This window comes from Vicugna pacos, chromosome 19 (assembly GCF_048564905.1).
Source record: "Vicugna pacos chromosome 19, VicPac4, whole genome shotgun sequence".
NCBI classification, from domain to species: domain Eukaryota; kingdom Metazoa; phylum Chordata; class Mammalia; order Artiodactyla; family Camelidae; genus Vicugna; species Vicugna pacos.
Genome location: NC_133005.1, coordinates 23,087,041 through 23,101,732, shown reverse-complemented (window position 1 = coordinate 23,101,732; position 14,692 = coordinate 23,087,041). Strand labels below are relative to the sequence as shown.

The 14,692-nt window shown below is 56.1% G+C and overlaps 1 protein-coding gene across 1 annotated transcript in view; it reads right to left on the bottom strand.

Annotated features, from left to right (window-relative positions):
• Positions 1–994: 994 nt before the first annotated feature.
• Positions 995–14,692, bottom strand: part of LOC140687509 (uncharacterized) — a 92,579-nt gene continuing 78,881 nt past the window's right edge. Inside the window, exons 92-109 of the mRNA XM_072944640.1 lie at positions 14,351–14,409; positions 13,312–13,450; positions 12,815–12,873; positions 11,776–11,914; positions 11,279–11,337; positions 10,240–10,378; positions 9,743–9,801; positions 8,704–8,842; positions 8,207–8,265; positions 7,168–7,306; positions 6,671–6,729; positions 5,632–5,770; positions 5,135–5,193; positions 4,096–4,234; positions 3,599–3,657; positions 2,560–2,698; positions 2,063–2,121; positions 995–1,162 (exon numbers count right to left, since the gene is read on the bottom strand). Of these exons, the coding sequence (XP_072800741.1) occupies positions 995–1,162; positions 2,063–2,121; positions 2,560–2,698; positions 3,599–3,657; positions 4,096–4,234; positions 5,135–5,193; positions 5,632–5,770; positions 6,671–6,729; positions 7,168–7,306; positions 8,207–8,265; positions 8,704–8,842; positions 9,743–9,801; positions 10,240–10,378; positions 11,279–11,337; positions 11,776–11,914; positions 12,815–12,873; positions 13,312–13,450; positions 14,351–14,409 (1,811 nt within the window). The remainder of the gene's footprint in view (positions 1,163–2,062; positions 2,122–2,559; positions 2,699–3,598; positions 3,658–4,095; positions 4,235–5,134; positions 5,194–5,631; positions 5,771–6,670; positions 6,730–7,167; positions 7,307–8,206; positions 8,266–8,703; positions 8,843–9,742; positions 9,802–10,239; positions 10,379–11,278; positions 11,338–11,775; positions 11,915–12,814; positions 12,874–13,311; positions 13,451–14,350; positions 14,410–14,692) is intronic.

Genomic DNA, 14,692 nt, shown 5'->3' with positions numbered 1-14,692 from the left:
CGAAGACAGGCCGAGCGCACAGGGGACAGGATGAGGGATTCCAGGAAGGGCAGCTTGAGCCGAAGGACGAGGTGGGAAACGGCATGAGAAGTCACACGGAAATCCTGAACACACAGAGCGGGAAGGGAACGGGAAGGCCCCACTGGCAAACTTCGATAAGAGACAACAGTCGACTCATCCAAAACGAGGAGTGCCGAAAACACAAGACAAAACAGGAGACATCTTAAACCTCACCGAACTCGCACAGGGAACCATCTACATTCAGTCACGTGGCCTAACCAACCGGGGAAAAGTACTGGAGGCAAAGAACTCAGATACAGACACCGCTTTCCGTAGGCGAGCGTGGAAAACTCACGCAAGTGTACTGTGCGCTCGCGGGACCGAAAGCCCAGAACGACTTTAGCAGTTGTGGATTAGAAAATATTAGGCAAGAATGGTGACGGGAAAATGCAAACGTCAGGACGCAGGGGCGACGTGTCCAACCGCTTACGTATTAATGACCCTCGACGGTTAGGTAGTAAAAGAAGAAGAAAAACAGAAAAAAGGAGACGGTACCTCCTCGTCAGGGGACTCCGTGTCTTCCTCTTGCTCCGATGTGTCACCTAGAGGGTGCAGGCACACAGATGTTAGCGGCAACACTGACCACTTTGAATTGTACCCAAACCCGTGAAGTCTAACCCATTCAAGAATCTTTCTGTAAACTAACGTGGCCAAAAGGAAATTCAGAGGACTGAAGAATTTTCTTGAGGGAAAACCAGGTCGTGTTTGCGATGTGTGGGAAGACAGCAGGCAAAACGAAAGCAAGCAGTACTGCAGGTGGTATATAGACCTACAGTCTTGAGGTACTTTAGGTTCACACGTAGCTTCTTTCTTTCGACAGAGGTCCTGGCGTTGGAGCCCAGGAACTCCTGCGGCCTAAGCAAGTCATCCATCTACCCAACAGCTACCCCCTTCCTGGCCCCACACTGGCGTTTAAGAAGAGACGGAAGAAAAGTCAACCTCCAGGGATGTACACCAACCTACCGGACTCATTAGGTTGCTCTGCCGCAAGCACAGACGGCAGGGTCTCGTCTTCGGTTGTCTCGCCTGGAGCGCCTTCGTCAGCGACGAGTGTCTCAGCACGGGTGCCGTCCCGTTCTGCTTTGGGCTCGGGCACCCCTTCCTGTAAAAACAAAGCAAAGGAACCCCACAACCCACCTTGAGAAACCATCCGACTCCTGCACTTGGCCATTCAGTCTGTCAGTTCGGTGAGGCAGCAACCAGTCACTGCCTGTGTCAAATCACAGGCATCACCCAGGCAACAGCTGGGAAGACACACGAAAGAGACATTCTGCTCCGTGTTGTTACCAGACGCAGGGACACGGGAACACCCATCAGCACGGCAAAGGGCCATTCAGCAGCCTATCGACAGCCGACGCGAACGGACAGGCAGGGCACAAAGGACAGAAGAGTCTGGGGCAGGGCTCGGCTCGGGGAACGCTGGGAAGACCGCACCGTGTCTTCAAAGGCAGGCCGAGCGCAGAGGGGGCAGGCTGAGGGACTCGAGGAGGGGCAGCTTGAGCCAAAGGACGAGGTGGGAAACGGCACGGGAAGTCACACGGAACACCGGGAACACACTTGGGTGGGAACGGAATGGGAAGACCCCACTGGCAAGACTCAGTAAACTGAGGCACCAGTCCACTCATCGAAACCGAGGAGGGCCAAAACGACAAGGCGAAGCGGGAGACCTCTGAAACCTCAGCGAACTGGCACGGGGAGCTATCTACATGCAGTGACTTGGACTAACCTACCAGGGAAAAGCAGTGCAAGCAAAGAATGGAGACACAGACACCGCTCTCCGTAGGGGAGCGTGGAGAACTAACACAAGTGTACTGTGCCCTGGCGAGACCGAAAGCACAGAATGACTTAGTTAGCTTGGATTACAAAAGGGGAGTCAAGAACCGCGACGGGAAATCGCAAACGTTAGGACGCAGGGGCGATGCATCCATCCGCTCATGTGCACTAGCGACCCTCGACGGCTAGGTGCTACAAGACGACGTAAGTCAAGAAAACGAGATGGTACCTCCTCGCCAGGGGTGCGTGCGTCCTCCTCCGGTCCCGAGGGGAAAGGTGACTCTTCACCTAGAGGGTGCAGTCACACAGATTATTCAGAGACAACACTGACCACTTTGACCTGCACACACACACACACAAACACGTGAAGCCTAACTCCACCCAAGAAGCTTTCCGTAAACTGACGTGGCCCAAGAGCGTTTCAGAGGACTGAGGCAGTTTCTTGAGGGAAGGCCTGCTTGTGTTGGGGGTATGTGTGGAGACAGTGGGCAGAAGGAAAACAAAACGGGAGTACTGCATGGGGTATGTGGACCTACAGCCTTGAGGTATCTTAGATTGCCATTTGGCTTCTTCCTTTGAAAGGAGGTCCTGGCCATGGGACCCAGGAACTCCTGCATCCGAAGCATGCCACCCATCTACCCATCAGCTACACCCTTCCCCGCCCCACAGTAGCCTTTAAGCACACACAGGAGAACAGTCAACCTCCGTGGATGTTCACCAACCTACCGGACTCATCAGGTTGCTCTGCCGCAAGCACAGACGGCAGGGTCTCGTCTTCGGTTGTCTCGGCTGCAGCGCCTTCGTCAGCGACGAGTGTCTCAGCACGGGTGCCGTCCCGTTCTGCTTTGGGCTCGGGCACCCCTTCCTGTAAAAACAAAGCAAAGGAACCCCACAACCCACCTTGAGAAACCATCCGACTCCTGCACTTGGCCATTCAGTCTGTCAGTTCGGTGAGGCAGCAACCAGTCACTGCCTGTGTCAAATCACAGGCATCACCCAGGCAACAGCTGGGAAGACACACGAAAGAGACATTCTGCTCCGTGTTGTTACCAGACGCAGGGACACGGGAACACCCATCAGCACGGCAAAGGGCCATTCAGCAGCCTATCGACAGCCGACGCGAACGGACAGGCAGGGCACAAAGGACAGAAGAGTCTGGGGCAGGGCTCGGCTCGGGGAACGCTGGGAAGACCGCACCGTGTCTTCAAAGGCAGGCCGAGCGCAGAGGGGGCAGGCTGAGGGACTCGAGGAGGGGCAGCTTGAGCCAAAGGACGAGGTGGGAAACGGCACGGGAAGTCACACGGAACACCGGGAACACACTTGGGTGGGAACGGAATGGGAAGACCCCACTGGCAAGACTCAGTAAACTGAGGCACCAGTCCACTCATCGAAACCGAGGAGGGCCAAAACGACAAGGCGAAGCGGGAGACCTCTGAACCCTCACCGAACTGACACGGGGAGCTATCTACATGCAGTGACTTGGACTAACCTACCAGGGAAAAGCAGTGCAAGCAAAGAATGGAGACACAGACACCGCTCTCCGTAGGGGAGCGTGGAGAACTAACACAAGTGTACTGTGCCCTGGCGAGACCGAAAGCACAGAATGACTTAGTTAGCTTGGATTACAAAAGGGGAGTCAAGAACCGCGACGGGAAATCGCAAACGTTAGGACGCAGGGGCGATGCATCCATCCGCTCATGTGCACTAGCGACCCTCGACGGCTAGGTGCTACAAGACGACGTAAGTCAAGAAAACGAGATGGTACCTCCTCGCCAGGGGTGCGTGCGTCCTCCTCCGGTCCCGAGGGGAAAGGTGACTCTTCACCTAGAGGGTGCAGTCACACAGATTATTCAGAGACAACACTGACCACTTTGACCTGCACACACACACACACAAACACGTGAAGCCTAACTCCACCCAAGAAGCTTTCCGTAAACTGACGTGGCCCAAGAGCGTTTCAGAGGACTGAGGCAGTTTCTTGAGGGAAGGCCTGCTTGTGTTGGGGGTATGTGTGGAGACAGTGGGCAGAAGGAAAACAAAACGGGAGTACTGCATGGGGTATGTGGACCTACAGCCTTGAGGTATCTTAGATTGCCATTTGGCTTCTTCCTTTGAAAGGAGGTCCTGGCCATGGGACCCAGGAACTCCTGCATCCGAAGCATGCCACCCATCTACCCATCAGCTACACCCTTCCCCGCCCCACAGTAGCCTTTAAGCACACACAGGAGAACAGTCAACCTCCGTGGATGTTCACCAACCTACCGGACTCATCAGGTTGCTCTGCCGCAAGCACAGACGGCAGGGTCTCGTCTTCGGTTGTCTCGGCTGCAGCGCCTTCGTCAGCGACGAGTGTCTCAGCACGGGTGCCGTCCCGTTCTGCTTTGGGCTCGGGCACCCCTTCCTGTAAAAACAAAGCAAAGGAACCCCACAACCCACCTTGAGAAACCATCCGACTCCTGCACTTGGCCATTCAGTCTGTCAGTTCGGTGAGGCAGCAACCAGTCACTGCCTGTGTCAAATCACAGGCATCACCCAGGCAACAGCTGGGAAGACACACGAAAGAGACATTCTGCTCCGTGTTGTTACCAGACGCAGGGACACGGGAACACCCATCAGCACGGCAAAGGGCCATTCAGCAGCCTATCGACAGCCGACGCGAACGGACAGGCAGGGCACAAAGGACAGAAGAGTCTGGGGCAGGGCTCGGCTCGGGGAACGCTGGGAAGACCGCACCGTGTCTTCAAAGGCAGGCCGAGCGCAGAGGGGGCAGGCTGAGGGACTCGAGGAGGGGCAGCTTGAGCCAAAGGACGAGGTGGGAAACGGCACGGGAAGTCACACGGAACACCGGGAACACACTTGGGTGGGAACGGAATGGGAAGACCCCACTGGCAAGACTCAGTAAACTGAGGCACCAGTCCACTCATCGAAACCGAGGAGGGCCAAAACGACAAGGCGAAGCGGGAGACCTCTGAACCCTCACCGAACTGACACGGGGAGCTATCTACATGCAGTGACTTGGACTAACCTACCAGGGAAAAGCAGTGCAAGCAAAGAATGGAGACACAGACACCGCTCTCCGTAGGGGAGCGTGGAGAACTAACACAAGTGTACTGTGCCCTGGCGAGACCGAAAGCACAGAATGACTTAGTTAGCTTGGATTACAAAAGGGGAGTCAAGAACCGCGACGGGAAATCGCAAACGTTAGGACGCAGGGGCGATGCATCCATCCGCTCATGTGCACTAGCGACCCTCGACGGCTAGGTGCTACAAGACGACGTAAGTCAAGAAAACGAGATGGTACCTCCTCGCCAGGGGTGCGTGCGTCCTCCTCCGGTCCCGAGGGGAAAGGTGACTCTTCACCTAGAGGGTGCAGTCACACAGATTATTCAGAGACAACACTGACCACTTTGACCTGCACACACACACACACAAACACGTGAAGCCTAACTCCACCCAAGAAGCTTTCCGTAAACTGACGTGGCCCAAGAGCGTTTCAGAGGACTGAGGCAGTTTCTTGAGGGAAGGCCTGCTTGTGTTGGGGGTATGTGTGGAGACAGTGGGCAGAAGGAAAACAAAACGGGAGTACTGCATGGGGTATGTGGACCTACAGCCTTGAGGTATCTTAGATTGCCATTTGGCTTCTTCCTTTGAAAGGAGGTCCTGGCCATGGGACCCAGGAACTCCTGCATCCGAAGCATGCCACCCATCTACCCATCAGCTACACCCTTCCCCGCCCCACAGTAGCCTTTAAGCACACACAGGAGAACAGTCAACCTCCGTGGATGTTCACCAACCTACCGGACTCATCAGGTTGCTCTGCCGCAAGCACAGACGGCAGGGTCTCGTCTTCGGTTGTCTCGGCTGCAGCGCCTTCGTCAGCGACGAGTGTCTCAGCACGGGTGCCGTCCCGTTCTGCTTTGGGCTCGGGCACCCCTTCCTGTAAAAACAAAGCAAAGGAACCCCACAACCCACCTTGAGAAACCATCCGACTCCTGCACTTGGCCATTCAGTCTGTCAGTTCGGTGAGGCAGCAACCAGTCACTGCCTGTGTCAAATCACAGGCATCACCCAGGCAACAGCTGGGAAGACACACGAAAGAGACATTCTGCTCCGTGTTGTTACCAGACGCAGGGACACGGGAACACCCATCAGCACGGCAAAGGGCCATTCAGCAGCCTATCGACAGCCGACGCGAACGGACAGGCAGGGCACAAAGGACAGAAGAGTCTGGGGCAGGGCTCGGCTCGGGGAACGCTGGGAAGACCGCACCGTGTCTTCAAAGGCAGGCCGAGCGCAGAGGGGGCAGGCTGAGGGACTCGAGGAGGGGCAGCTTGAGCCAAAGGACGAGGTGGGAAACGGCACGGGAAGTCACACGGAACACCGGGAACACACTTGGGTGGGAACGGAATGGGAAGACCCCACTGGCAAGACTCAGTAAACTGAGGCACCAGTCCACTCATCGAAACCGAGGAGGGCCAAAACGACAAGGCGAAGCGGGAGACCTCTGAACCCTCACCGAACTGACACGGGGAGCTATCTACATGCAGTGACTTGGACTAACCTACCAGGGAAAAGCAGTGCAAGCAAAGAATGGAGACACAGACACCGCTCTCCGTAGGGGAGCGTGGAGAACTAACACAAGTGTACTGTGCCCTGGCGAGACCGAAAGCACAGAATGACTTAGTTAGCTTGGATTACAAAAGGGGAGTCAAGAACCGCGACGGGAAATCGCAAACGTTAGGACGCAGGGGCGATGCATCCATCCGCTCATGTGCACTAGCGACCCTCGACGGCTAGGTGCTACAAGACGACGTAAGTCAAGAAAACGAGATGGTACCTCCTCGCCAGGGGTGCGTGCGTCCTCCTCCGGTCCCGAGGGGAAAGGTGACTCTTCACCTAGAGGGTGCAGTCACACAGATTATTCAGAGACAACACTGACCACTTTGACCTGCACACACACACACACAAACACGTGAAGCCTAACTCCACCCAAGAAGCTTTCCGTAAACTGACGTGGCCCAAGAGCGTTTCAGAGGACTGAGGCAGTTTCTTGAGGGAAGGCCTGCTTGTGTTGGGGGTATGTGTGGAGACAGTGGGCAGAAGGAAAACAAAACGGGAGTACTGCATGGGGTATGTGGACCTACAGCCTTGAGGTATCTTAGATTGCCATTTGGCTTCTTCCTTTGAAAGGAGGTCCTGGCCATGGGACCCAGGAACTCCTGCATCCGAAGCATGCCACCCATCTACCCATCAGCTACACCCTTCCCCGCCCCACAGTAGCCTTTAAGCACACACAGGAGAACAGTCAACCTCCGTGGATGTTCACCAACCTACCGGACTCATCAGGTTGCTCTGCCGCAAGCACAGACGGCAGGGTCTCGTCTTCGGTTGTCTCGGCTGCAGCGCCTTCGTCAGCGACGAGTGTCTCAGCACGGGTGCCGTCCCGTTCTGCTTTGGGCTCGGGCACCCCTTCCTGTAAAAACAAAGCAAAGGAACCCCACAACCCACCTTGAGAAACCATCCGACTCCTGCACTTGGCCATTCAGTCTGTCAGTTCGGTGAGGCAGCAACCAGTCACTGCCTGTGTCAAATCACAGGCATCACCCAGGCAACAGCTGGGAAGACACACGAAAGAGACATTCTGCTCCGTGTTGTTACCAGACGCAGGGACACGGGAACACCCATCAGCACGGCAAAGGGCCATTCAGCAGCCTATCGACAGCCGACGCGAACGGACAGGCAGGGCACAAAGGACAGAAGAGTCTGGGGCAGGGCTCGGCTCGGGGAACGCTGGGAAGACCGCACCGTGTCTTCAAAGGCAGGCCGAGCGCAGAGGGGGCAGGCTGAGGGACTCGAGGAGGGGCAGCTTGAGCCAAAGGACGAGGTGGGAAACGGCACGGGAAGTCACACGGAACACCGGGAACACACTTGGGTGGGAACGGAATGGGAAGACCCCACTGGCAAGACTCAGTAAACTGAGGCACCAGTCCACTCATCGAAACCGAGGAGGGCCAAAACGACAAGGCGAAGCGGGAGACCTCTGAACCCTCACCGAACTGACACGGGGAGCTATCTACATGCAGTGACTTGGACTAACCTACCAGGGAAAAGCAGTGCAAGCAAAGAATGGAGACACAGACACCGCTCTCCGTAGGGGAGCGTGGAGAACTAACACAAGTGTACTGTGCCCTGGCGAGACCGAAAGCACAGAATGACTTAGTTAGCTTGGATTACAAAAGGGGAGTCAAGAACCGCGACGGGAAATCGCAAACGTTAGGACGCAGGGGCGATGCATCCATCCGCTCATGTGCACTAGCGACCCTCGACGGCTAGGTGCTACAAGACGACGTAAGTCAAGAAAACGAGATGGTACCTCCTCGCCAGGGGTGCGTGCGTCCTCCTCCGGTCCCGAGGGGAAAGGTGACTCTTCACCTAGAGGGTGCAGTCACACAGATTATTCAGAGACAACACTGACCACTTTGACCTGCACACACACACACACAAACACGTGAAGCCTAACTCCACCCAAGAAGCTTTCCGTAAACTGACGTGGCCCAAGAGCGTTTCAGAGGACTGAGGCAGTTTCTTGAGGGAAGGCCTGCTTGTGTTGGGGGTATGTGTGGAGACAGTGGGCAGAAGGAAAACAAAACGGGAGTACTGCATGGGGTATGTGGACCTACAGCCTTGAGGTATCTTAGATTGCCATTTGGCTTCTTCCTTTGAAAGGAGGTCCTGGCCATGGGACCCAGGAACTCCTGCATCCGAAGCATGCCACCCATCTACCCATCAGCTACACCCTTCCCCGCCCCACAGTAGCCTTTAAGCACACACAGGAGAACAGTCAACCTCCGTGGATGTTCACCAACCTACCGGACTCATCAGGTTGCTCTGCCGCAAGCACAGACGGCAGGGTCTCGTCTTCGGTTGTCTCGGCTGCAGCGCCTTCGTCAGCGACGAGTGTCTCAGCACGGGTGCCGTCCCGTTCTGCTTTGGGCTCGGGCACCCCTTCCTGTAAAAACAAAGCAAAGGAACCCCACAACCCACCTTGAGAAACCATCCGACTCCTGCACTTGGCCATTCAGTCTGTCAGTTCGGTGAGGCAGCAACCAGTCACTGCCTGTGTCAAATCACAGGCATCACCCAGGCAACAGCTGGGAAGACACACGAAAGAGACATTCTGCTCCGTGTTGTTACCAGACGCAGGGACACGGGAACACCCATCAGCACGGCAAAGGGCCATTCAGCAGCCTATCGACAGCCGACGCGAACGGACAGGCAGGGCACAAAGGACAGAAGAGTCTGGGGCAGGGCTCGGCTCGGGGAACGCTGGGAAGACCGCACCGTGTCTTCAAAGGCAGGCCGAGCGCAGAGGGGGCAGGCTGAGGGACTCGAGGAGGGGCAGCTTGAGCCAAAGGACGAGGTGGGAAACGGCACGGGAAGTCACACGGAACACCGGGAACACACTTGGGTGGGAACGGAATGGGAAGACCCCACTGGCAAGACTCAGTAAACTGAGGCACCAGTCCACTCATCGAAACCGAGGAGGGCCAAAACGACAAGGCGAAGCGGGAGACCTCTGAACCCTCACCGAACTGACACGGGGAGCTATCTACATGCAGTGACTTGGACTAACCTACCAGGGAAAAGCAGTGCAAGCAAAGAATGGAGACACAGACACCGCTCTCCGTAGGGGAGCGTGGAGAACTAACACAAGTGTACTGTGCCCTGGCGAGACCGAAAGCACAGAATGACTTAGTTAGCTTGGATTACAAAAGGGGAGTCAAGAACCGCGACGGGAAATCGCAAACGTTAGGACGCAGGGGCGATGCATCCATCCGCTCATGTGCACTAGCGACCCTCGACGGCTAGGTGCTACAAGACGACGTAAGTCAAGAAAACGAGATGGTACCTCCTCGCCAGGGGTGCGTGCGTCCTCCTCCGGTCCCGAGGGGAAAGGTGACTCTTCACCTAGAGGGTGCAGTCACACAGATTATTCAGAGACAACACTGACCACTTTGACCTGCACACACACACACACAAACACGTGAAGCCTAACTCCACCCAAGAAGCTTTCCGTAAACTGACGTGGCCCAAGAGCGTTTCAGAGGACTGAGGCAGTTTCTTGAGGGAAGGCCTGCTTGTGTTGGGGGTATGTGTGGAGACAGTGGGCAGAAGGAAAACAAAACGGGAGTACTGCATGGGGTATGTGGACCTACAGCCTTGAGGTATCTTAGATTGCCATTTGGCTTCTTCCTTTGAAAGGAGGTCCTGGCCATGGGACCCAGGAACTCCTGCATCCGAAGCATGCCACCCATCTACCCATCAGCTACACCCTTCCCCGCCCCACAGTAGCCTTTAAGCACACACAGGAGAACAGTCAACCTCCGTGGATGTTCACCAACCTACCGGACTCATCAGGTTGCTCTGCCGCAAGCACAGACGGCAGGGTCTCGTCTTCGGTTGTCTCGGCTGCAGCGCCTTCGTCAGCGACGAGTGTCTCAGCACGGGTGCCGTCCCGTTCTGCTTTGGGCTCGGGCACCCCTTCCTGTAAAAACAAAGCAAAGGAACCCCACAACCCACCTTGAGAAACCATCCGACTCCTGCACTTGGCCATTCAGTCTGTCAGTTCGGTGAGGCAGCAACCAGTCACTGCCTGTGTCAAATCACAGGCATCACCCAGGCAACAGCTGGGAAGACACACGAAAGAGACATTCTGCTCCGTGTTGTTACCAGACGCAGGGACACGGGAACACCCATCAGCACGGCAAAGGGCCATTCAGCAGCCTATCGACAGCCGACGCGAACGGACAGGCAGGGCACAAAGGACAGAAGAGTCTGGGGCAGGGCTCGGCTCGGGGAACGCTGGGAAGACCGCACCGTGTCTTCAAAGGCAGGCCGAGCGCAGAGGGGGCAGGCTGAGGGACTCGAGGAGGGGCAGCTTGAGCCAAAGGACGAGGTGGGAAACGGCACGGGAAGTCACACGGAACACCGGGAACACACTTGGGTGGGAACGGAATGGGAAGACCCCACTGGCAAGACTCAGTAAACTGAGGCACCAGTCCACTCATCGAAACCGAGGAGGGCCAAAACGACAAGGCGAAGCGGGAGACCTCTGAACCCTCACCGAACTGACACGGGGAGCTATCTACATGCAGTGACTTGGACTAACCTACCAGGGAAAAGCAGTGCAAGCAAAGAATGGAGACACAGACACCGCTCTCCGTAGGGGAGCATGGAGAACTAACACAAGTGTACTGTGCCCTGGCGAGACCGAAAGCACAGAATGACTTAGTTAGCTTGGATTACAAAAGGGGAGTCAAGAACCGCGACGGGAAATCGCAAACGTTAGGACGCAGGGGCGATGCATCCATCCGCTCATGTGCACTAGCGACCCTCGACGGCTAGGTGCTACAAGACGACGTAAGTCAAGAAAACGAGATGGTACCTCCTCGCCAGGGGTGCGTGCGTCCTCCTCCGGTCCCGAGGGGAAAGGTGACTCTTCACCTAGAGGGTGCAGTCACACAGATTATTCAGAGACAACACTGACCACTTTGACCTGCACACACACACACACAAACACGTGAAGCCTAACTCCACCCAAGAAGCTTTCCGTAAACTGACGTGGCCCAAGAGCGTTTCAGAGGACTGAGGCAGTTTCTTGAGGGAAGGCCTGCTTGTGTTGGGGGTATGTGTGGAGACAGTGGGCAGAAGGAAAACAAAACGGGAGTACTGCATGGGGTATGTGGACCTACAGCCTTGAGGTATCTTAGATTGCCATTTGGCTTCTTCCTTTGAAAGGAGGTCCTGGCCATGGGACCCAGGAACTCCTGCATCCGAAGCATGCCACCCATCTACCCATCAGCTACACCCTTCCCCGCCCCACAGTAGCCTTTAAGCACACACAGGAGAACAGTCAACCTCCGTGGATGTTCACCAACCTACCGGACTCATCAGGTTGCTCTGCCGCAAGCACAGACGGCAGGGTCTCGTCTTCGGTTGTCTCGGCTGCAGCGCCTTCGTCAGCGACGAGTGTCTCAGCACGGGTGCCGTCCCGTTCTGCTTTGGGCTCGGGCACCCCTTCCTGTAAAAACAAAGCAAAGGAACCCCACAACCCACCTTGAGAAACCATCCGACTCCTGCACTTGGCCATTCAGTCTGTCAGTTCGGTGAGGCAGCAACCAGTCACTGCCTGTGTCAAATCACAGGCATCACCCAGGCAACAGCTGGGAAGACACACGAAAGAGACATTCTGCTCCGTGTTGTTACCAGACGCAGGGACACGGGAACACCCATCAGCACGGCAAAGGGCCATTCAGCAGCCTATCGACAGCCGACGCGAACGGACAGGCAGGGCACAAAGGACAGAAGAGTCTGGGGCAGGGCTCGGCTCGGGGAACGCTGGGAAGACCGCACCGTGTCTTCAAAGGCAGGCCGAGCGCAGAGGGGGCAGGCTGAGGGACTCGAGGAGGGGCAGCTTGAGCCAAAGGACGAGGTGGGAAACGGCACGGGAAGTCACACGGAACACCGGGAACACACTTGGGTGGGAACGGAATGGGAAGACCCCACTGGCAAGACTCAGTAAACTGAGGCACCAGTCCACTCATCGAAACCGAGGAGGGCCAAAACGACAAGGCGAAGCGGGAGACCTCTGAACCCTCACCGAACTGACACGGGGAGCTATCTACATGCAGTGACTTGGACTAACCTACCAGGGAAAAGCAGTGCAAGCAAAGAATGGAGACACAGACACCGCTCTCCGTAGGGGAGCGTGGAGAACTAACACAAGTGTACTGTGCCCTGGCGAGACCGAAAGCACAGAATGACTTAGTTAGCTTGGATTACAAAAGGGGAGTCAAGAACCGCGACGGGAAATCGCAAACGTTAGGACGCAGGGGCGATGCATCCATCCGCTCATGTGCACTAGCGACCCTCGACGGCTAGGTGCTACAAGACGACGTAAGTCAAGAAAACGAGATGGTACCTCCTCGCCAGGGGTGCGTGCGTCCTCCTCCGGTCCCGAGGGGAAAGGTGACTCTTCACCTAGAGGGTGCAGTCACACAGATTATTCAGAGACAACACTGACCACTTTGACCTGCACACACACACACACAAACACGTGAAGCCTAACTCCACCCAAGAAGCTTTCCGTAAACTGACGTGGCCCAAGAGCGTTTCAGAGGACTGAGGCAGTTTCTTGAGGGAAGGCCTGCTTGTGTTGGGGGTATGTGTGGAGACAGTGGGCAGAAGGAAAACAAAACGGGAGTACTGCATGGGGTATGTGGACCTACAGCCTTGAGGTATCTTAGATTGCCATTTGGCTTCTTCCTTTGAAAGGAGGTCCTGGCCATGGGACCCAGGAACTCCTGCATCCGAAGCATGCCACCCATCTACCCATCAGCTACACCCTTCCCCGCCCCACAGTAGCCTTTAAGCACACACAGGAGAACAGTCAACCTCCGTGGATGTTCACCAACCTACCGGACTCATCAGGTTGCTCTGCCGCAAGCACAGACGGCAGGGTCTCGTCTTCGGTTGTCTCGGCTGCAGCGCCTTCGTCAGCGACGAGTGTCTCAGCACGGGTGCCGTCCCGTTCTGCTTTGGGCTCGGGCACCCCTTCCTGTAAAAACAAAGCAAAGGAACCCCACAACCCACCTTGAGAAACCATCCGACTCCTGCACTTGGCCATTCAGTCTGTCAGTTCGGTGAGGCAGCAACCAGTCACTGCCTGTGTCAAATCACAGGCATCACCCAGGCAACAGCTGGGAAGACACACGAAAGAGACATTCTGCTCCGTGTTGTTACCAGACGCAGGGACACGGGAACACCCATCAGCACGGCAAAGGGCCATTCAGCAGCCTATCGACAGCCGACGCGAACGGACAGGCAGGGCACAAAGGACAGAAGAGTCTGGGGCAGGGCTCGGCTCGGGGAACGCTGGGAAGACCGCACCGTGTCTTCAAAGGCAGGCCGAGCGCAGAGGGGGCAGGCTGAGGGACTCGAGGAGGGGCAGCTTGAGCCAAAGGACGAGGTGGGAAACGGCACGGGAAGTCACACGGAACACCGGGAACACACTTGGGTGGGAACGGAATGGGAAGACCCCACTGGCAAGACTCAGTAAACTGAGGCACCAGTCCACTCATCGAAACCGAGGAGGGCCAAAACGACAAGGCGAAGCGGGAGACCTCTGAACCCTCACCGAACTGACACGGGGAGCTATCTACATGCAGTGACTTGGACTAACCTACCAGGGAAAAGCAGTGCAAGCAAAGAATGGAGACACAGACACCGCTCTCCGTAGGGGAGCGTGGAGAACTAACACAAGTGTACTGTGCCCTGGCGAGACCGAAAGCACAGAATGACTTAGTTAGCTTGGATTACAAAAGGGGAGTCAAGAACCGCGACGGGAAATCGCAAACGTTAGGACGCAGGGGCGATGCATCCATCCGCTCATGTGCACTAGCGACCCTCGACGGCTAGGTGCTACAAGACGACGTAAGTCAAGAAAACGAGATGGTACCTCCTCGCCAGGGGTGCGTGCGTCCTCCTCCGGTCCCGAGGGGAAAGGTGACTCTTCACCTAGAGGGTGCAGTCACACAGATTATTCAGAGACAACACTGACCACTTTGACCTGCACACACACACACACAAACACGTGAAGCCTAACTCCACCCAAGAAGCTTTCCGTAAACTGACGTGGCCCAAGAGCGTTTCAGAGGACTGAGGCAGTTTCTTGAGGGAAGGCCTGCTTGTGTTGGGGGTATGTGTGGAGACAGTGGGCAGAAGGAAAACAAAACGGGAGTACTGCATGGGGTATGTGGACCTACAGCCTTGAGGTATCTTAGATTGCCATTTGGCTTCT